The sequence below is a fragment of the Salvelinus alpinus genome, chromosome 18, assembly GCF_045679555.1.
Source record: "Salvelinus alpinus chromosome 18, SLU_Salpinus.1, whole genome shotgun sequence".
Lineage (NCBI taxonomy): Eukaryota > Metazoa > Chordata > Actinopteri > Salmoniformes > Salmonidae > Salvelinus > Salvelinus alpinus.
Window position 1 is genome coordinate 4,167,861 of NC_092103.1, and position 24,411 is coordinate 4,192,271.

At 43.7% G+C, this 24,411-nt stretch overlaps 1 protein-coding gene across 3 annotated transcripts in view; it reads right to left on the bottom strand.

Moving 5' to 3' along the window:
• Positions 1 to 24,411, bottom strand: part of LOC139543540 (mediator of RNA polymerase II transcription subunit 13-like) — a 108,441-nt gene that overhangs the window by 20,626 nt on the left and 63,404 nt on the right. For all 3 annotated transcript variants that reach the window (XM_071349719.1, XM_071349720.1, XM_071349718.1), the window contains exons 5-6: positions 11,728 to 11,873; positions 2,196 to 2,429 (exon numbers count right to left, since the gene is read on the bottom strand). In XM_071349719.1, coding sequence (XP_071205820.1) covers positions 2,196 to 2,429; positions 11,728 to 11,873 — 380 coding nt within the window. The remainder of the gene's footprint in view (positions 1 to 2,195; positions 2,430 to 11,727; positions 11,874 to 24,411) is intronic.

Consider the following 24,411-nt stretch of genomic DNA (forward strand, 5'->3'; position numbering starts at 1 on the left):
CTTCTCCCAATCTCTCCTTTTCCCCTCCCCTCTTCCCTTCTCCTCCCCTCTCCTCCTCTCTCCACTCCTCTCCTCTCCTCCCCTCCACACCTCTCCCTTTCTCTCCTCTTGTCTTTCCTTCTCATTTCAATGCACTCTGAGAGACATAACACTTCTCCCTTGAGAGCACTGGATCCACCACTAATTAACCACCTCCAGTATCATTTAGCCTCAAACAGACAATGAATGTGCAATCAAAGCTGAGACTAAAATCGATGAAGAGCTGTTGTTCTCTGTTGTTCCCTCTTTAGGTGTGATAAAGATAATACATTTCAGTAACACCATATCAAAACACTTTGCCAATAGCCTACTGTCACCCATAGCATACTGTCACCCATAGCCTACTGTACCCATAGCATACTGTCACCCATAGCCTACGGTCGCCCATAGTCTACTGTCACCCATAGCCTACTGTCGCCCATAGCCTACTGTCACCCATAGCCTACTGTCACCCATAGCCTACTGTCACCCATAGCCTACTGTCACCCATAGCCTACTGTCACCCATAGCCTAGTGTCACATATAGCCTAGTGTCACCAATAGCCCACTGTCACCCATAGCCTACTGTCACCCATATTCTACTGTCACCCATAGCCTACTGTCACCAATAGCCTACTGTCACCCATAGCCTACTGTCACCAATAGCCTACTGTCACCCATAGCCTACTGTTACCCATAGCCTACTGTCACCAATAGCCTACTGTCACCAATAGCCTACTGTCACCCATATCCTGTCACCCATAGCCTACTGTTACCCATAGTCTACTGTCACCCATAGCCTATTGTTCATGCGCGTACACTGAGTGTACAAAACATTAGGAACACCTCCCTAATATTGAGTTGCACCCCTCCCCCCCTTTTGCAGCATCAATTAGTTGGGGCATGGACTCGACAAGGTGTCGAAAGCATTCCACAGGGATGCTGGCCCATATTGACTCCAATGCTGTGTGTCAAGTTGGCTAGATGTCCTTTGGGTGGTGGACCATTCTTGATATACACGACAAAAACCCAGCAGCGTTGCAGTTCTTGACACAAACCGGTGCGCCTGGCACCTACTACAATGCCCCGTTCAAAGGCACTTACATTTTTTGTTTTGCTCATTCACCCTCTGAACGACACATATAAAATCCATGTCTCAATTGTCTCAAGGCTTAAAATCATTCTTTAACCTGTCCCCTAACCTCATCTACACTGACTAAAGTGGATTTAACAAGTGACATCAAAAATGGATCATAGCTGGATTCACTTGGTCAGAGCTGGGAGGATCGTCAGCTGATGTGGTACACCTGGGCATGCTTAGCCTGCAGGCTATAAAGGGAGGCCACATCAGCCAACAATCTCTTCCCTGACTGGCAGGCTGGCTTCCACCACCTTTAGTTTTTTTGTTGTTTTCACCATACAACACCCTCTCACACATCCACACACTGCATACACTACTGATCCTACAGACGTCCACAGCTTGTGTTACATTTTTGTATTTATTATTAATTAGTTGAATAAATGTATTCCTTTTTACATTTAAGTCATGCGTGGTCTCCCTTTGTTGTTACGAACTATGAGCCAGGTCGTAATAATGTACATACAGCAAAGTGTGTACATTCAATTACATTCAAAGGTAGCAAGCAGGGCCGGCTCCAGGCATACGCAACATAAGTGGTGGTTCCCGAGTGGGAACTCAGTTTAGGAGTTTAGGAACTCAGTTGGTCTCAACTTACTGTTGAGAGTTAAAATAGTAGAATACACAAGGTGCAAGTTCGAAATTTGCTTGTGCATCAGCAGTTTTTCTCTTGTTTTGTCAGTCACTGACAGTCAGTCAATTAGATTTAAAAAAAAGGATTGGTAGGTTAGTCTAGCTAGTTATCTAAACTTATAGTAATCATGGCGGAATACTGACCAGGGCACGTGTCCAGGAGCCCTGACCTCCAGGGGGCCCACATTGATTTTGTTAGTCACTCTCACTCAGATATCATGTAAAAAAGGCTAATATTTCTCTACACCCCATGGCAAAAAATGGGTAGAATTTCAGGAAATTAGTTTAAAAATAAAATACAAATGTGCCCGATTGGTGGGGGGCCCCACAACCAAATCTCGCTTATGGCCCCCAAAAGGCTACAGCCAGCCCTGGTAGCAAGTGTTTTGAACGTTACCATACATACCTACGATGACCTCGACGGCCACATGACTGTTGGGGTCAAACAGCGGGTCAGTGCCCTCCCTCTCCGCACCCATGCCCCCAATGCCGGCACCCCCTGTGCCCCCCTCTCTATGGCGCTGCAGCACCATGGGGTAGAAGTAGCTCCACTCCTCCATCAGCTTCCTCACGGCTTGGTCACTCATCTTATAGGCCTGGCCCGTCAGAGAGCCCGACAGACCATACGGACTCAGGATCACTGCAGTGGCAACGGGTGGAGGGATCGACAGACAGACATAGAGTCAGACAGATGAACATACAGATGGGAGCACAGACACATAGATAGGTAGCAGTAGAGACAGACACATAGATAGGTAGAAGTAGAGACAGACACATAGATAGGTAGCAGTAGAGACAGACACATAGATAGGTAGCAGTAGAGACAGACACATAGATAGGTAGAAGTAGAGACAGACACATAGATAGGTAGCAGTAGAGACAGACACATAGATAGGTAGAAGTAGAGACAGACACATAGATAGGTAGAAGTAGAGACAGACACATAGATAGGTAGCAGTAGAGACAGACACATAGATAGGTAGAAGTAGAGACAGACACATAGATAAGTAGCAATAGAGACAGACACATAGATAGGTAGAAGTAGAGACAGACACATAGATAGGTAGAAGTAGAGACAGACACATAGATAGGTAGCAGTAGAGACAGACACATAGATAGGTAGAAGTAGAGACAGACACATAGATAGGTAGCAGTAGAGACAGACACATAGATAGGTAGAAGTAGAGACAGACACATAGATAGGTAGAAGTAGAGACAGACACATAGATAGGTAGCAGTAGAGACAGACACATAGATAAGTAGCAGTAGAGACAGACACATAGATAGGTAGCAGTAGAGACAGACACATAGATAAGTAGCAGTAGAGACAGACACATAGATAGGTAGCAGTAGAGACAGACACATAGATAGGTAGAAGTAGAGACAGACACATAGATAGGTAGAAGTAGAGACAGACACATAGATAGGTAGCAGTAAAGACAGACACATAGATAGGTAGAAGTAGACAGACACATAGATAGGTAGAAGTAGACAGACACATAGATAGTTAGACATATAGACAGACACATAGATAGGTAGCAGTAGAGACAGACACATAGATAGGTAGAAGTAGAGACAGACACATAGATAAGTAGCAGTAGAGACAGACACATAGATAGGTAGAAGTAGAGACAGACACATAGATAGGTAGAAGTAGAGACAGACACATAGATAGGTAACAGTAGAGAAAGACACATAGATAGGTAGAAGTAGAGACAGACACATAGATAGGTAGCAGTAGAGACAGACACATAGATAGGTAGAAGTAGAGACAGACACATAGATAAGTAGCAGTAGAGACAGACACATAGATAGGTAGAAGTAGAGACAGACACATAGATAGGTAGCAGTAGAGACAGACACATAGATAGGTAGAAGTAGAGACAGACACATAGATAAGTAGCAGTAGAGACAGACACATAGATAGGTAGAAGTAGAGACAGACACATAGATAGGTAGAAGTAGAGACAGACACATAGATAGGTAGAAGTAGACAGACACATAGATAGGTAGAAGTAGAGACAGACACATAGATAGGTAGAAGTAGACAGACACATAGATAGGTAGCAGTAGAGACAGACACATAGATAGGTAGAAGTAGAGACAGACACATAGATAGGTAGAAGTAGACAGACACATAGATAGGTAGCAGTAGAGACAGACACATAGATAGGTAGAAGTAGAGACAGACACATAGATAGGTAGAAGTAGACAGACACATAGATAGGTAGAAGTAGAGACAGACACATAGATAGGTAACAGTAGAGACAGACACATAGATAGGTAACAGTAGAGACAGACACATAGATAGGTAGCAGTAGAGACAGACACATAGATAGGTAGCAGTAGAGACAGACACATAGATAAGTAGCAGTAGAGACAGACACATAGATAGGTAGAAGTAGAGACAGACACATAGATAGGTAGAAGTAGAGACAGACACATAGATAGGTAGAAGTAGACAGACACATAGATAGGTAGAAGTACAGACAGACACATAGATAGGTAGAAGTAGACAGACACATAGATAGGTAGCAGTAGAGACAGACACATAGATAGGTAGAAGTAGAGACAGACACATAGATAGGTAGAAGTAGACAGACACATAGATAGGTAGCAGTAGAGACAGACACATAGATAGGTAGAAGTAGAGACAGACACATAGATAGGTAGAAGTAGAGACAGACACATAGATAGGTAGAAGTAGAGACAGACACATAGATAGGTAGAAGTAGACAGACACATAGATAGGTAGAAGTAGACAGACACATAGATAGGTAGAAGTAGACAGACACATAGATAGGTAGAAGTAGACAGACACATAGATAGGTAGAAGTAGACAGACACATAGATAGGTAGAAGTAGAGACAGACACATAGATAGGTAGCAGTAGAGACAGACACATAGATAAGTAGCAGTAGAGACAGACACATAGATAGGTAGCAGTAGAGACAGACACATAGATAAGTAGCAGTAGAGACAGACACATAGATAGGTAGCAGTAGAGACAGACACATAGATAGGTAGAAGTAGAGACAGACACATAGATAGGTAGAAGTAGAGACAGACACATAGATAGGTAGCAGTAAAGACAGACACATAGATAGGTAGAAGTAGACAGACACATAGATAGGTAGAAGTAGACAGACACATAGATAGTTAGACATATAGACAGACACATAGATAGGTAGCAGTAGAGACAGACACATAGATAGGTAGAAGTAGAGACAGACACATAGATAAGTAGCAGTAGAGACAGACACATAGATAGGTAGAAGTAGAGACAGACACATAGATAGGTAGAAGTAGAGACAGACACATAGATAGGTAACAGTAGAGAAAGACACATAGATAGGTAGAAGTAGAGACAGACACATAGATAGGTAGCAGTAGAGACAGACACATAGATAGGTAGAAGTAGAGACAGACACATAGATAAGTAGCAGTAGAGACAGACACATAGATAGGTAGAAGTAGAGACAGACACATAGATAGGTAGCAGTAGAGACAGACACATAGATAGGTAGAAGTAGAGACAGACACATAGATAAGTAGCAGTAGAGACAGACACATAGATAGGTAGAAGTAGAGACAGACACATAGATAGGTAGAAGTAGAGACAGACACATAGATAGGTAGAAGTAGACAGACACATAGATAGGTAGAAGTAGAGACAGACACATAGATAGGTAGAAGTAGACAGACACATAGATAGGTAGCAGTAGAGACAGACACATAGATAGGTAGAAGTAGAGACAGACACATAGATAGGTAGAAGTAGACAGACACATAGATAGGTAGCAGTAGAGACAGACACATAGATAGGTAGAAGTAGAGACAGACACATAGATAGGTAGAAGTAGACAGACACATAGATAGGTAGAAGTAGAGACAGACACATAGATAGGTAACAGTAGAGACAGACACATAGATAGGTAACAGTAGAGACAGACACATAGATAGGTAGCAGTAGAGACAGACACATAGATAGGTAGCAGTAGAGACAGACACATAGATAAGTAGCAGTAGAGACAGACACATAGATAGGTAGAAGTAGAGACAGACACATAGATAGGTAGAAGTAGAGACAGACACATAGATAGGTAGAAGTAGACAGACACATAGATAGGTAGAAGTACAGACAGACACATAGATAGGTAGAAGTAGACAGACACATAGATAGGTAGCAGTAGAGACAGACACATAGATAGGTAGAAGTAGAGACAGACACATAGATAGGTAGAAGTAGACAGACACATAGATAGGTAGCAGTAGAGACAGACACATAGATAGGTAGAAGTAGAGACAGACACATAGATAGGTAGAAGTAGAGACAGACACATAGATAGGTAGAAGTAGAGACAGACACATAGATAGGTAGAAGTAGACAGACACATAGATAGGTAGAAGTAGACAGACACATAGATAGGTAGAAGTAGACAGACACATAGATAGGTAGAAGTAGACAGACACATAGATAGGTAGAAGTAGACAGACACATAGATAGGTAGAAGTAGACAGACACATAGATAGGTAGCAGTAGAGACAGACACATTGATAGGTAGAAATAGACAGACACATAGATAGGTAGCAGTAGACAGACACATAGATAGGTAGAAGTAGAGACATACACATAGATAGGTAGAAGTAGAGACAGACACATAGATAGGTAGAAGTAGAGACAGACACATAGATAGGTAGAAGTAGAGACAGACACATAGATAGGTAGAAGTAGAGACAGACACATAGATAGGTAGAAGTAGAGACAGACACATAGATAGGTAGAAGTAGAGACAGACACATAGATAGGTAGAAGTAGAGACAGACACATAGATAGGTAGAAGTAGAGACAGACACATAGATAGGTAGAAGTAGAGACAGACACATAGATAGGTAGAAGTAGAAACAGACACATAGATAGGTAGCAGTAGAGACAGACACATAGATAGGTAGAAGTAGACAGACACATAGATAGGTAGCAGTAGAGACAGACACATAGATAGGTAGAAGTAGACAGACACATAGATAGGTAGAAGTAGAGACAGACACATAGATAGGTAGCAGTAGAGACAGACACATAGATAGGTAGAAGTAGAGACAGACACATAGATAGGTAGAAGTAGAGACAGACACATAGATAGGTAGAAGTAGACAGACACATAGATAGGTAGCAGTAGAGGCAGACACATAGATAGGTAGAAGTAGACAGACACATAGATAGGTAGCAGTAGAGACAGACACATAGATAGGTAGAAGTAGACAGACACATAGATAGGTATAAGTAGAGACAGACACATAGATAGGTAGAAGTAGAGACAGACACATAGATAGGTAGAAGTAGAGACAGACACATAGATAGGTAGCAGTAGAGACAGACACATAGATAGGTAGAAGTAGAGACAGACACATAGATAGGTAGAAGTAGAGACAGACACATAGATAGGTAGCAGTAGAGACAGATACAAGGATAGGTAGCAGTAGAGACAGACACATAGATAGGTAGCAGTAGAGACAGACACATAGATAGGTAGAAGTAGACAGACACATAGATAGGTAGAAGTAGAGACAGACACATAGATAGGTAGCAGTAGAGACAGACACATAGATAGGTAGCAGTAGAGACAGACACATAGATAGGTAGCAGTAGAGACAGACACATAGATAGGTAGCAGTAGAGACAGACACATAGATAGGTAGAAGTAGACAGACACATAGATAGGTAGAAGTAGAGACAGACACATAGATAGGTAGCAGTAGAGACAGACACATAGATAGGTAGCAGTAGAGACAGACACATAGATAGGTAGAAGTAGACAGACACATAGATAGGTAGAAGTAGAGACAGACACATAGATAGGTAGAAGTAGAGACATAGATATGTAGCAGTAGAGACAGACACATAGATAGGTAGCAGTAGAGACAGACACATAGATAGGTAGCAGTAGAGACAGACACATAGATAGGTAGAAGTAGACAGACACATAGATAGGTAGAAGTAGAGACAGACACATAGATAGGTAGCAGTAGAGACAGACACATAGATAGGTAGCAGTAGAGACAGACACATAGATAGGTAGAAGTAGACAGACACATAGATAGGTAGAAGTAGAGACAGACACATAGATAGGTAGAAGTAGAGACAGACACATAGATAGGTAGAAGTAGAGACAGACACATAGATAGGTAGAAGTAGACAGACACATAGATAGGTAGCAGTAGAGACAGACACATAGATAGGTAGAAGTAGACAGACACATAGATAGGTAGAAGTAGAGACAGACACATAGATAGGTAGAAGTAGACAGACACATAGATAGGTAGAAGTAGACAGACACATAGATAGGTAGAAGTAGAGACAGACACATAGATAGGTAGCAGTAGAGACAGACACATAGATAGGTAGAAGTAGACAGACACATAGATAGGTAGAAGTAGAGACAGACACATAGATAGGTAGCAGTAGAGACAGACACATAGATAGGTAGCAGTAGAGACAGACACATAGATAGGTAGCAGTAGAGACAGACACATAGATAGGTAGAAGTAGACAGACACATAAATAGGTAGAAGTAGAGACAGACACATAGATAGGTAGAAGTAGAGACAGACACATAGATAGGTAACAGTAGAGACAGACACATAGATAGGTAGCAGTAGAGACAGACACATAGATAGGTAGAAGTAGACAGACACATAGATAGGTAGAAGTAGAGACAGACACATAGATAGGTAGCAGTAGAGACAGACACATAGATAGGTAGAAGTAGACAGACACATAGATAGGTAGAAGTAGAGACAGACACATAGATAGGTAGCAGTAGAGACAGACACATAGATAGGTAGCAGTAGAGACAGACACATAGATAGGTAGAAGTAGACAGACACATAAATAGGTAGAAGTAGAGACAGACACATAGATAGGTAGCAGTAGAGACAGACACATAGATAGGTAGCAGTAGAGAGACACATAGATAGGTAGAAGTAGACAGACACATAGATAGGTAGCAGTAGAGACAGACACATAGATAGGTAGCAGTAGAGACAGACACATAGATAGGTAGCAGTAGAGACAGACACATAGATAGGTAGCAGTAGAGACAGACACATAGATAAGTAGTAGTAGAGACAGACACATAGATAAGTAGTAGTAGTAGAGACAGACACATAGATAGGTAGCAGTAGAGACAGACACATAGATAGGTAGCAGTAGAGAGACACATAGATAGGTAGAAGTAGACAGACACATAGATAGGTAGCAGTAGAGACAGACACATAGATAGGTAGCAGTAGAGACAGACACATAGATAGGTAGCAGTAGAGACAGACACATAGATAGGTAGCAGTAGAGACAGACACATAGATAAGTAGTAGTAGAGACAGACACATAGATAAGTAGTAGTAGAGACAGACACATAGATAGGTAGCAGTAGAGACAGACACATAGATAAGTAGTAGTAGAGACAGACACATAGATAAGTAGTAGTAGAGACAGACACATAGATAAGTAGTAGTAGAGACAGACACATAGATAGGTAGCAGTAGAGACAGACACACAGATAAGTAGAGACAGACACATAGATAAGTAGTAGTAGAGACAGACACATAGATAGGTAGCAGTAGAGACAGACACATAGATAGGTAGCAGTAGAGACAGACACATAGATAGGTAGCAGTAGAGACAGACACATAGATAGGTAGCAGTAGAGACAGACACATAGATAGTTAGAAGTAGAGACAGACACATACAGTGGGGAGAACAAGTATTTGATACACTGACAATTTTGCAGGTTTTCCTACTTACAAAGCATGTAGAGGTCTGTAATTTTTATCATAGGTACACTTCAACTGTGAGAGAAGGAATCTAAAACAAAAATCCAGAAAATCACATTGTATGATTTTTAAGTAATTAATTTGCATTTTATTGCATGACATAAGTATTTGATACATCAGAAAAGCAGAACTGAATATTTGGTACAGAAACCTTAGTTTGCAATTACAGAGATCATACGTTTCCTGTAGTTCTTGACCAGGTTTGCACACACTGCAGCAGGGATTTTGGCCCACTCCTCCATACAGACCTTCTCCAGATCCTTCAGGTTTCGGGGCTGTCGCTGGGCAATACGGACTTTCGGCTCCCTCCAAAGATTTTCTATTGGGTTCAGGTCTGGAGACTGGCTAGGCCACTCCAGGACCTTGAGATGCTTCTTACGGAGCCACTCCTTAGTTGCCCTGGCTGTGTGTTTCGGGTCGTTGTCATGCTGGAAGACCCAGCCACGACCCATCTTCAATGCTCTTACTGAGGGAAGGAGGTTGTTGGTCAAGATCTCGCGATGCATGGCCCCATCCATCCTCCCCTCAATACGGTGCAGTCGTCCTGTCCCCTTTGCAGAAAAGCATCCCCAAAGAATGATGTTTCCACCTCCATGCTTCACGGTTGGGATGGTGTTCTTGGGGTTGTACTCATCCTTCTATTCCTCCAAACACGGCGAGTGGAGTTTAGAGCAAAAAGCTCTATTTTTGTCTCATCAGACCACATGACCTTCTCCCATTCCTCCTCTGGATCATCCAGATGGTCATTGGCAAACTTCAGACGGGCCTGGACATGCGCTGGCTTGAGCAGGGGGACCTTGCGTGCGCTGCAGGATTTTAATCCATGACGGCGTAGTGTGTTACTAATGGTTTTCTTTGAGACTGTGGTCCCAGCTCTCTTCAGGTCATTGACCAGGTCCTGCCGTGTAGTTCTGGGCTGATCCCTCACATTCCTCATGATCATTGATGCCCCACGAGGTGAGATCTTGCATGGAGCCCCAGACCGAGGGTGATTGACCGTCATCTTGAACTTCTTCCATTTTCTAATAATTGTGCCAACAGTTGTTGCCTTCTCACCAAGCTGCTTGGCTATTGTCCTATAGCCCATCCCAGCCTTGTACAGGTCTACAATTTATCCCTGATGTCCTTACACAGCTCTCTGGTCTTGGCCATTGTGGAGAGGTTGGAGTCTGTTTGATTGAGTGTGTGGACAGGTGTCTTTTATACAGGTAACGAGTTCAAACAGGTGCAGTTAATACAGGTAATGAGTGGAGAACAGGAGGGCTTCTTAAAGAAAAACTAACAGGTCTGTGAGAGCCGGAATTCTTACTGGTTGGTAGGTGATCAAATACTTATGTCATGCAATAAAATGCAAATTAATTACTTAAAAATCATACAATGTGATTTTCTGGATTTTTGTTTTAGATTCCGTCTCTCACAGTTGAAGTGTACCTATGATAAAAATTACAGACCTCTACATGCTTTGTAAGTAGGAAAACCTGCAAAATCGGCAGTGTATCAAATACTTGTTCTCCCCACTGTAGATAGGTAGAAGTAGAGACAGACACATAGATAGGTAGCAGTAGAGACAGACACATAGATAAGTAGTAGTAGAGACAGACACATAGATAGGTAGCAGTAGAGACAGACACGTAGATAGGTAGCAGTAGAGACAGACACATAGATAGGTAGCAGTAGAGACAGACACATAGATAGGTAGCAGTAGAGACAGACACATAGATAGGTAGCAGTAGAGACAGACACATAGATAGGTAGCAGTAGAGACAGACACATAGATAGTTAGAAGTAGAGACAGACACATAGATAGGTAGTAGTAGAGACAGACACATAGATAGGTAGCAGTAGAGACAGACACATAGATAGGTAGTAGTAGAGACAGACACATAGATAGGTAGCAGTAGAGACAGACACATAGATAAGTAGATATAATAGAATAAACAGTCAGAGAGGGGAGCACAGAGGTGCAGTATATCAGAAAGGACCACTGTCATGTTCAGAATCAGAGATTTGATAATACACATAGTTATGACATTGATGCTCAGGTTAAAACAGAGGCGGGTAAAGACATCCTTGGCTCTTACGTCTCTGTTACCCTGGGTGTTTCTCACCTTGTACGGGGGCTGAGGAGGTCTGGGCCAGGCGGATGTGGTCATCAGTGATGTGGTAGGCAGGCTGGTGTTGGGCAATCTCTACGCTGGTGCACACATTACTCTCCCCATGCAGGAAGAAGGTGAAGGAGCACGATAGGTGCTCACTGTAGAGACAGAGAGAGAGAGAGACACAGAGACAACGTCAGTCACATACAGTCTCTATGCAGTAAAGACTTTTCACTGCAGAGAGAGAGACAATATAGAGACAACATTTCTGGCACTTTGCACTAAGTTGCTGTTATACCATGTAGTTACTATGGTAACAGGGATGCCATTAGCTCCCCATGGTAACTACTGATTAGTAATCGTGAGCTGCAAATTTGTACATACTATAGATGAGAAGACAGACTTAATGTGTCTGTGAAAATACAAAGCTTTTCATAAAATCATATAAGCTTATAGTTCATCTTCCAACATATACTGTAGGTACTTATTGCAGGAATAAATCCTTATTTCCCTATGATTGATTAAAGTGACATAATGTTTATGTATGGCTTCTACTCTTTAGTATACTTCTTGGTACAGTTTATTACGGTGGTCTTTGTTTTATCACACATGTGATAGCTAACCCATTATTGTGATCTATAACTGAGGGTGGGCAGGACATCATTAACCACCAGATGTTAATGATGTGCATTTTTAATCTATAAACCCCATCGCCTGTCTGGCCAGGCTTATAAACCAGCAGACAATAAACTCAGCATGTAATCTCCATGTGATTACCGTGCTGCCTAATGCCTATGCAATATCTCTGTACCCTGAAGAAACTGGCCTATGTTAGAGCCGTAATGGATCATCAATTCAATACAGTGGCCAATTCCAAAGCCACACACGGGCTGTTTTGGAATAGAACTAATGATAATATCTCAGGGTCTGTTATTCACTGTTGATGTGGCCTGAAGATGGCGCTGAGTGATTGGGGAGAGAGACCAGTTTCTTAGCTACATAAACATTCCTCAAGCTCACCAAGAAATACCATCATAACAGCAGGCGGTTGCAGCACTGCTATCCAGACACACACACTGTGAGGCACACACACACACACACAAACACACACACTTCCTGATGTTCCCGCTGCTGCATCAGGCCATGAAACTCAAACTGGCTTCTGTTCTACAGTACTACATCTCCCATCTCAATAATTTAGATCTCTACAGCACATGTAATATATATATATATATTTTTAAAATAAAAAAATCTATGTCGCTCCCCTCCACCCCCTTACTTAACGCCACATGAAGAGCTATTTATAGCCGTGAGGGGTGCCTTCAGGGGATAGTCTGTAGTGAAGAGTCCAGTCCAGCCCACCAACAACACACACACACACACACACACACACACACACACACACACACACACACACACACACACACACACACACACACACACACACACACACACACACACACACACACACACACACACACACACACACACACACACACACACACACACACACACACACAAATGCACATATTCAGCCAAGTTGGACCTACTGTATGAAAAGCATGTGTTGTTGTCTGACGCTGCTTCCCTATGGTGACTTTGCATCACTGCCCAGTGTGAACTCATCCATATGAGTGGACAACAGGCCTTTGGGATACAGTCATGTACAAAATAATGTAATAAGATTAAAGTTGTTCCCTACCGTAGGGAACAGAATAATGTAAGAACGACAGTAAGTATGATTGGACGATTTCCTAAATTTCTAAATTGTCAGCTCCAGTTTTAATATTTATATTTTCTATGTGGCCAAATTAAACATTTACTTAAGACAAAATGTTTCTCTATTTGTATTGTTGCCCTTAGTTTCACACACTGAAAATGCTTTATTAACCAATCATAAGTACAATCAATAACTTTGACAACTGTCTTCTGATACACTTTCTATCACTTCTGAGTCTCCACTTGGACTGCCTCTATACACTGTTAATAAGCCATGTGTAAGGAGGTCCCACAACTTCCTCCTCACATTGGTCATCCTATTTACTCAACAGTCAAGCCCCCTATTTATACTCAAGCAGGAGACAATCTCCTGGGGTGCTTATTTTTTTACGAGAGCTGCCTACAAAAACACACATTAGTCCTTTCCATGACTCCCCCGTGACCCTTTCTCCAGACCGTAGTCAGAGCAGGAGAGGGAGGGAAATCTCCATGAAAAATGTTCCGACATAAAAAATCACCGCCCAGCTCACTAGCTGGCTTCTCCCCTCCCTCCTTGTCTGTACTGAGCGAGTGGAACATTCAGCAGTCAGAACACTGGCTGAGTCTTTTCATATTTCAACAGTGTGGCAGGGGTCCTGAGCTGAAAGTCTACTGTACAGACTGACTGGCTAACAGCACTGTGAGTTTACCTTGGTATAGTTTACCTTGGTATAGTTTACCTTGGTAAATCTACTAGAGCACATACAATGGTTATACTGTACCAAATAATTATGTCCACAATATAGGGCATGATAACAGTAATGACAATGTACTGTAGGTAATCACAACAATCATAATATAATGTTTTGCTCCATTTCAGGCAACAACACAGACTGAGTACGTTTACATGCACAGTAATATTTCGATATTAAACTGATTGTGGCAGTAGGCAGATTATGCAGATTAGTCATGTAAACACCTTAGTCTGTTTAGCTTAATCCAAGTAAGGTCATAATGGAAGTAAGCATACACTGATTAAAACACCTGGTTTTCTGAGCAGTCTTTCAAATGATTAGGACATGTAAACCCCTTTACATTTTACTGCAGTGGGCTAAATCAGGGTCTACTTTGAAACAAAAGTATACATCTCACATACATGGTTATGAGCTTAAAAAAGAAGACACCTGTATCATGTTAAGTTTAAATGTATTACATTTTGAGTTTGCATAACAATATTACACTTCATATACATCACAGAAGACTGAAACATAACAAAACCGTTTGAAATAGAAACACCGGATTTTCAGCGTAAAAATAATAATACATGTTTATAATTGAAATTATGAAAAATATTAATAACATTCCACCCATGAGGCCGCTAGGTCATTTCACTGTTGGAAAGGCTACTAGGCGTTCCAGTGGTGTATTTGATCTGTGCATGTGCTAGCACCAGCCGAGAGCCTCCCTCTTTAGCACGAGGGAAGTAAATTCAGAACAACTGAATGTATGCATCTTAGAAGTAGCTTTCACATACAAATGTATATCTCCGAACTCAGAATGAAAAAAACTCAAAAATAACATGGTCGATGTGGAAAAAGGTTTATTTTGATTGGTGATTTTCTGCATTTACCAGAGTGCCATCAGGTAGCCTGATGTCAGATGTGTCCATGTTAACAGGATTATTAGGAAAATGGTTCTTCTTGCAAAGCATGTAAACTTTAAAAAAAGAAAGTTCTCTCCCCAATGGGTAGTTACAGTCTTGTCTCATCGCTGCAACTCCCCTACGGACTCGGGAGAGGTGAAGGTCGAGAACCATGCAACCTCCAAAACACGACCCTGCCAAGCCACACTGCTTCTTGACACACTGCTCGCTTAACCCGGAAGTCAGTCGCACCAATGTAGCGGAGGAAACACCGTATACCTGGCGACCGAAGTCAGCGTGCATCCCATCACAAGAAGTCGCTAGAGCGCAATGAGACAAGGACATCACGGCCGGCCAAGCCCTCCCTTAACCTGGATGACGCCGGGCCAATTGTGCGCCGCCTCATGGGTCTCCCGGTCGCAACCAGCTGGGATCTAACTGTAGTGACACCTCCAGCACTGTGATGCAGTGCCGTAGACCGCTGCACCACTCGGGAGGCCCGCATGTACAGTGCCTTGCAAAAGTATTCATACCCCTTTGCGTTTTTCCTATTTTGTTGCATTACAACCTGTAATTTAAATGGATTTTTATTTGGTTTCATGTAATGGACAACCACAAAATAGTCCAAATTGGTGAAGTGAAATGAAAAAAATAACTTGTTTCAAAAAATGTTTAAAAAATGTTTTTAACAGAAAAGTGGTGCTTGCATATGTATTCACCCCCTTTGCTATGAAACACCTAAATAGGATCTGGTGCAACCAATTACCTTCAGTCACATAATTAGTTAAATAAAGTCCACCTGTGTGCAATCTAAGTGTCACATGATCTGTCACATGATCTCAGTATATATACACATCTGTACTGAAAGGCCCCAGAGTATGCAACACCACTAAGCAAGGGACACCACCAAGCAAGCGGCACCATGAAGACCAAGGAGCTCTCCAAACAGGTCATGGACAAAGTTGTGGAGCAGTACAGATCAGGTTTGGGTTATGAAAAAAGATCAGAAACTTTGAACATCCCACGGAGCACCATTAAATCCATTATTTAAAAAATGGAAAGAATATGGCACGACAACAAACCTGCCAAGAGAGGGCCGCCCACCAATACCCACAGTCCAGGCAAGGAGGGCATTAATCAGAGAGGCAACAAAGAGACCAAAGATAACCCTGAAGGAGCTACAAAGCTCCACAGCGGAGATTGGAGTATCTGTCTATAGGACCACTTTAAGCCGTACACTCCACAGAGCTGGGCTTTATGGAAGAGTGGCCAGAAAAAAGCCATAGCTGTCACGTTCTGACCATAGTTCTTTTGTATTTTCTTTGTTTTAGTGTGGTCAGGGCGTGAGGGGGGGGCACACGGGGAGTGGTGTTAAGCCAGGTAGGAGACCTGAGCCAACTCCCCGTGCTTACCGTGGAGAGCGTTGTACCGGGCAGGCACCGTGTTATGCGGTGGAGTGCACGGTGTCCCCGGTGCGTGTGCATAGCCCGGTGCGGTACATTCCAGCTCCTCGTATCGGCCGGGCTAGAGTGGGCATCGAGCCAGGTGCCATGAAGCCGGCTCAGCGCATCTGGTCTCCAGTGCGTCTCCTCGGGCCGGTGTACATGGCATCAGCCTTACGCATGGTGTCCCCGGGTCGCCAGCACAGCCCAGTGCGGGCTATTCCACCTCGCTGCACTGGCCTGACTACGGGGAGCATTCAACCAGGTAAGGTTGGGCAGGCTCGGTGCTCGAGACCTCCTGTGCGCATTCACGGTCCGGTCTATCCGGTGCCACCTCCTCGCACCAGCCCAGTACCACCAGTGCCAACACCACGCACCAGGCTTCCTGTGCATCTCCAGAGCCTTGCTCCTCCTCCCCGCAATCGCCCAGTGGTGCGTGTCCCCAGTCCGGTACCACCAGTTCCGGCACCACGCACCAAGCCTACTGTGCGCCTCCAGGGTCCAGTATGCCCTGTTCCTGCTCCCCGCACTCGCCCAGAGGTGCGTGTCCCCAGCCCGGTACCACCAGTTCCGGCACCACACACCAGGCCTACTATGCGCCTCAGCAGGCCAGAGCTGCCCGTCTGTCCAGCGTCGCCTGAGCTGCCCGTCTGTCCAGCGCCGCCTGAGCTGCCCGTCTGTCCAGCGCCGCCTGAGCTGCCCGTCTGTCCAGCGCCCTCTGAGCTGCCCGTCTGTCCTGAGCCGTCAGAGCCGCCCGTCTGTCCTGAGCCGCTAGAGCCGTCCGTCAGTCAGGAGCCGCTAGAGCCGTCCGTAAGTCAGGAGCTGCCAGAGCCGCCCGCCAGTCAGAAGCTGCCAGAGCCGCCCGTCAGTCAGGAGCTGCCAGAGCTGCCCTTCAGTCCGGAGCTGCCCCTCAGTCCGGAGCTGCCCCTCAGTCCTGAGCTACCCCTCAGTCCGGAGCTGCCCCTCAGTCCGGAGCTGCCCCTCAGTCCTGAGCTGCCCCTCAGTGCGGAGCTGCCCCTCGGTCCGGAGCTGCCCCTCGGTCCGGAGCTGCCCCTCAGTCCGGAGCTGCCCCTCAATCCGGAGCTGCCCTTCAGTCCGGAGCTGCCCTTCAGTCCGGAGCTGCCTTTCAGTCCGGAGCTGCCCTTCAGTCCGGAGCTGCCTTTCAGTCCGGAGCTGCCTTTCAGTCCGGAGCTGCCCCTCAGTCCTGAGCTGCCCCTCAGTCCGGAGCTGCCCCTCAGTCCGGAGCTGCCCCTCAGTCCGGAGCTGCCCCTCAGTCCAGAGGCGCCCCTCAGTCCAGTGGGGCCATTTAGTAGGGTTGCCAATCCTAGGTCGGCGGCGAGGGTCGCCGTTTCTAGAAGGCCACTAAAGCGGACAAAGACTATGGTGGAGTGGGGTCCACGTCCAGCGCCGCCACCGCGGACAGATGCCCACCCAGACCCTCCCCTATAGGTTCAGGTTTTGCGGCCGGAGTCCGCACCTTGGGGGGGGGGGGGGGGGGGGGGGGTACTGTCACGTTCTGACCATAGTTCTTTTGTATTTTCTTTGTTTTAGTGTGGTCAGGGCGTGAGTTGGGTGGGTAATCTATGTTTTCTATTTCTGTGTTGGTTTTCTGTGTTTGGCCTGATATGGTTCTCAATCAGAGGCAGCTGTCAATCGTTGTCCCTGATTGGGAACCATATTTAGGTAGCCTGTTTTCTGTTGGGTTTTGTGGGTGGTTGTCTTCAGTCTTTGTGTGTCTGCACCAGATAGAACTGTTTCGGTTTTCACTTTTGTTGTTTTTGTATTTTGAGTTGTTCACTTCATTAAATTAAGATGAACACTAATCACGCTGCGCTTTGGTCCTCTCCTTCTTCCACCGACGAAAGCCGTTACAATAGCTTTTATAGCTGCGTCGTTGCTGTCCTTCCATGCTCCTTGGCGACTCCCGCCAAGGAAGGGTCTCGTGTCCTCCCATAATTTCCTCCCAGGTCCAACTCACTTTTCCCATCGTTGCACGCTGCTTGGTCCTTGTTTGGTGGGATATTCTGTCACGATCTTGGAAATGAGCGGACCAAGGCGCAGCGTGCATTGAGTTCCACATCTTTATAATACAAAGTGAAACTACAAACGAAACAACAAAACTTACAAAGACCGTGAAGACGTAGTGCCCAAACACACTAACACAAACAATATCCCACAAAGCAGGTGGGAGATAGGGCTTCCTAAATATGATCCCCAATTAGAGGCAACGATTACCAGCTGCCTCTAATTGGGATCCATACAAAACCACCAACATAGAAATACACATCTAGAACACCCCCCCCCCCCCCCCCCTAGTCACACCCTGACCTACACCACTATAGTGAATCCAAGGGCTCTCTATGGTCAGGGTGTGACACGTCCTGACTGATGTCTTGAGATGTTGCTTCAATATATCCACATAATTTTCCTTCCTCATGATGCCACCAGTCCCTCCTGCAGCAAAGCACCCCCACAACATGATGCTGCCACCCCCGTGCTTCACAGTTGGGATGGTGTTCTTCGGCTCGCAAACCTCCCCCTTTTTCCTCCAAACATAACAATGGTCATTATGGCCAAACAGTTCTATTTTTGTTTCATCAGACCAGAGGACATTTCTCAAAAAAGTATGATCTTTGTCCCCATGTGCAGTTGCAATCCGTAGTCTGGCTTTTTTATGGCGGTTTCGGAGCAGTGGCTTCTTCCTTGCTGAGTGGCCTTTCAGGTTATGTCAATATAGCACTCATTTTACTATGGATATAGATACTTTTGTACCTGTTTCCTCCAGCATCTTCACAAGGTCCTTTGCTGTTGTTCTGGGATTGATTTGCACTTTCGCACCAAAGTACGTTCATCTCTAGGAGACAGAACGTGTCTCCTTCCTGAGCGGTATGACGGCTGCGTGGTCCCATGGTGGTTATACTTGCTTACTATTGTTTGTACAGATGAACGTGGTACCTTTAGGTGTTTGGAAATTGCTCCCAAGGATGAACCAGACTTGTGGAGGTCTACAATTGTTTTTGTGAGGTCTTGGATGATTTCTTTTGATTTTTCCATGATGTCAAGCAAAGAAGCACTGAGTTTGAAGGTAGGCCTTGAAATACATCTACAGGTACACTTCCAATTGACTCAAATTATGTCAATTAGCCTAACAGAAGCTTCTAAAGCCATGACATAATTTTCTGGAATTTTCCAAGCTGTTGAAAGGCACAGTCAACTTAGTGTATGTAAACTTCTGACCCACTGGAATTGTGATACAGTGAATTATAAGTGAAATAATCTGTCTGTAAACGATTGTTGGAAAAATTACTTGTGTCATGCACAAAGTAGATGTCCTAACCGACTTGCCAAAACTATAGTGGAGTGGTTGAAAAACGAGTTTTAATGACTCCAACCTAAGTGTATGTAAACTTCCGACTTCAACTGTACCTTTGACTATTGGATGTTCTTATAGGCACTATAGCATTGCCAGCCTAATCTCGGGAGTTGATAGGCTTGAAGTCATAAATAGCGCAATGCTTGAAGCACAGCGAAGAGCTGCTGGCAAACGCAGGAAAGTGCTGTTTGAATGAATGCTTACGAGCCTGTTGCAGCCTACCACCGTTCAGTCAGACTGCTCTATCAAATATCAAATCATAGACTTAATTCTAATATAATAACACACAGAAACACGAGCCTTAGATCATTAATATGGTCAAACCCGGAAACTATCATTTCGAAAACAAAACGTTTATTCTTTCAGTGAAAATCGGAACCGTTCCGTATTTCATATAACGGGTGGCATCCCTAAGTCTAAATATTGCTGTTACATTGCACAACCTTCAATGTTATGTCATAATTATGTACAATTCTGGCAAATGATTACGGTCTTTGTTATGAAGAAATGGTCTTCACACAGTTCGCAATGAGCCAGGCGGCCCAAACTGCTGCACATACCCTGACTCTGCTTGCACAGAACGCAAGAGAAGTGACACAATTTCCCTCGTTAATATTGCCTGCTAACATGAATTTCTTTTAACTAAATATGCAGGTTTAAAAATATATACTTGTGTATTGATTTTAAGAAGGGCGTTGATGTTTATGGTTAGATACACATTGGTGCAACGACAGTGCTTTTTTCACGAATGCGCTTGTTAAATCATCACCCATTTGGCGAAGTAGGCTGTGATTCGATGATGAATTAACAGGCACTGCATTGATTATATGCAACGCAGGACAAGCTAGATAAACTAGTAATATCATATACCATGTGCGGTTAACTAGTAATTATGTTAAGATTGATTGTTTTTATAAGATAAGTTTAATGCTAGCTAGCAACTTACCTTGGCTCCTTGCTGCACTCGCGTAACAGGTGGTCAGCCTGCCACGCAGTCTCCTCGTGGAGTGCAATGTAATCGGCCATAATCGGCGTCCAAATATGCCGATTACCGATTGTTATGAAAACTTGAAATCGGCCCTAATTAATCGGCCATGACCTCTAGCTAGGACGCATTTCTCAATACTTAGGTCACTTTTTCAAAACTATTCACACAGTGACCACAACAGCAGTCTATGTGGGCTAAACCGTGGATAATTTTTCATTGCTTAGGCACAAAATGCATTCAATGAATACATCTTTCAATTTTCATGAATTCACAACCACCACCAAAACGCTATGTACCTACAGGCCAATTTGCACATGTTTACATACTCTCTTCAAAACTGTTAAACTTAAGTTCAAAACCTAACATAACACAAAATTAAATAAGACAGCAATTTGCTACATTTCTACAGGAATACCGTATTGAAATATATTCCAAATAAAAAATATGAAATACTATCAAAACAATTAGACAAACCACAGCTGATTCCCATTGTAGCTGAACACCTACCCAGGTGTTAGTCTTTCAATTTCATTACCATCTATACAAAAGGGGACATCTTAGGAATAATGCTGTACTGTAATGTAAACATGGACCCAGCCAGAGATAGAGAAGTGGCTGACAGAGGAAGAAGAGTGGCTGGGAGAGGGAGAGGAGTACGGTGGAAGAAGACTGAGAGGAAGATCAAGAGCTGTCGTCTCAGATGAGATTAGGGCTACTATAATTGATCATGTAATAAATCATGGTCTATCAATGAGAGAGGCTGGTCTGAGCGTACAGCCAAATCTGCAACGCTCAACAGTGGCATCTATTGTGAGAAATTTCCGGCAAAAAAACAGGTAAGATATGCATTCCGCAAGGGCATGAACTACACATTACAGAAGTAAATTGAGCAAAGCCCCCAAATCCACTTGTGTGTAATTGTTTTTGTATTTCTGCTTAGGACCCAACGGTTACCTCCCACAGGCGGGAGAGGTAGGATTTTCACTGTTACATTTAAGTCATTTAGCTGACGCTCTTATCCAGAGCGACTTACAAATTGGAAAGTTCATACATATTCATCCTGGTCCCCCCGTGGGGAATGAACCCACAACCCTGGCGTTGCAAGCGCCATGCTCTACCAACTGAGCCACACGGGACCACTCTACCAACTGAGCCACACAGTTTCCTGTTGTTCAGGAAACTGCAATCTTTGATATGGTCATCAGAAACAAAGTGTGCTTGTTGGGTGACAACCTTTGCTAGTGTTATGTATGAAGTGTTTTGGTAGTTTTAGTGCATTTTGGATGTGAAATTAACTGATGTGCCAAGCTGAAAGTTGGTTAGAACTGTGTAAAGAGTTTTTAAAAAGTGACCTAAGTATTATGAAATGGGTCCTAGCGATTGTAAAAAAAAAAACTGTAGTTTGGAAACACGGATCAAGGAAGACAGGTTGGTGGGGAAAGAAGAGTGGCAGGGAGAGGGAGAATGCGTGGAGGACAAAGGAGAGGCAGACCAAGAGCGGTGGTCTCTGATGAGATAAGGGCCACAATTATTGACCATGTTGTAAACCATGGTCTCTCTTTGAGAGAGGCCGGTTTAAGGGTGCAACCAAATCTGCAGCATTCAACAGTTGCATCAATAGTACGAATTTTCCGGCAAAACAACAGGTGAGATGTGCATCCTTCAATGATAATCAAACTACATATTACAGTACAATACAGTATGTTCACATTTTTACATTTTGAAATATATTGATTGTTTTGTGTTTTTCAGTAGGATCCAAAGGTTGCCTCCCACAGGAGGGAGAGGCAGAATATAATCAGATGCGCAGGAAATTGCCATTGTTGACATGGTAATTGGCAACAATGCAATAATACTGCGGGAAATTCGGGACGGAGCGCTGGCAGACAATATAACTTTTGGGAGTGTGAATACGGTCAGCACAATGACAGTTGCCAGAGTCCCAGAGAAACATAAAATAAGGATGAAGCAGTTGTACACTGAGAGAAACGGTGAACGTGTGGAGGAACTCTGGTATCAATATGTTCAGGTAAGATGTCTGTTCAATTACCAAACAGGGTACATTTACAGCTATGCATAATGTAAAGTACTGTAAAACTGTGGATTTACTGTATTTTACAGAGTAATGAAGATGGAAGCCAGGCAAACTGCACATACATTCATCTTTGTGGATGAAGCTGGATTCAACCTGGCAAAAACATGCCGCAGGGGAAGAAATGTGATTGGACAGAGAGCAACCATGGATGTCCCAGGCCAGAGAGGAGCTAACATCACAATGTGTGCAGCACTGTCCATTGATGGATTGCTGTTACACAAACCACTCATTGGGCCCTACAATACATAGAGGCTCATTTATTTTCTGGATGACCTGCATAATCGACTTGTGCCAGCGGAGGAGAGAGGGGCAAGAAACTCCCCTACCTTTGTTGTTGTGTGCGATAATGTGGCATTCCACCACTCTGCTGCAGTCACAGACTGGTTTGCTGCACATCCCAGGATGTCAGTACTAGTCCTGCCTCCATACTCCCCCTTCCTAAACCCCATAGAGGAGTTTTTCTCTGCGTGGAGGTGGAATGTTTATGACCAGATGTCCTTACTGGATGCCATGAATGTGGGGTGTAGAGACACTTCTCCTGAAGACTGCCAGGGTTGGATTAGACATTCCAGAAGATACCTTCCAAAATGCATCGCCAGAGACATAAGATGTGATGTTGATGAGAACTTGTGGCCAAATGCAGGAGAGAGGGAGAACTAGAACCCTCACAGTACTGTACAGTATGAGTGATTATACTATACATGTTGATGAGAACTAGAATCCTCACAGTACTGTACAGTATGAGTGAGTATACTACACATGTTGATGAGAACTAGAATCCTCACAGTACTGCACAGTATGAGGGATTATACTACACATGTTGATGAGAACTAGAATCCTCACAGTACTGTACAGTATGAGTGAGTATACTACACATGTTGATGAGAACTAGAATCCTCACAGTACTGTACAGTATGAGTGAGTATACTACACATGTTGATGAGAACTAGAATCCTCACAGTACTGTACAGTATGAGTGAGTATACTACACATGTTGATGAGAACTAGAATCCTCACAGTACTGTACAGTATGAGGGATTATACTACACATGTTGATGAGAACTAGAATCCTCACAGTACTGTACAGTATGAGTGAGTATACTACACATGTTGATGAGAACTAGAATCCTCACAGTACTGCACAGTATGAGGGATTATACTACACATGTTGATGAGAACTAGAATCCTCACAGTACTGTACAGTATGAGTGAGTATACTACACATGTTGATGAGAACTAGAATCCTCACAGTACTGTACAGTATGAGTGAGTATACTACACATGTTGATGAGAACTAGAATCCTCACAGTACTGTACAGTATGAGTGAGTATACTACACATGTTGATGAGAACTAGAATCCTCACAGTACTGTACAGTATGAGTGAGTATACTACACATGTTGATGAGAACTAGAATCCTCACAGTACTGTACAGTATGAGTGAGTATACTACACATG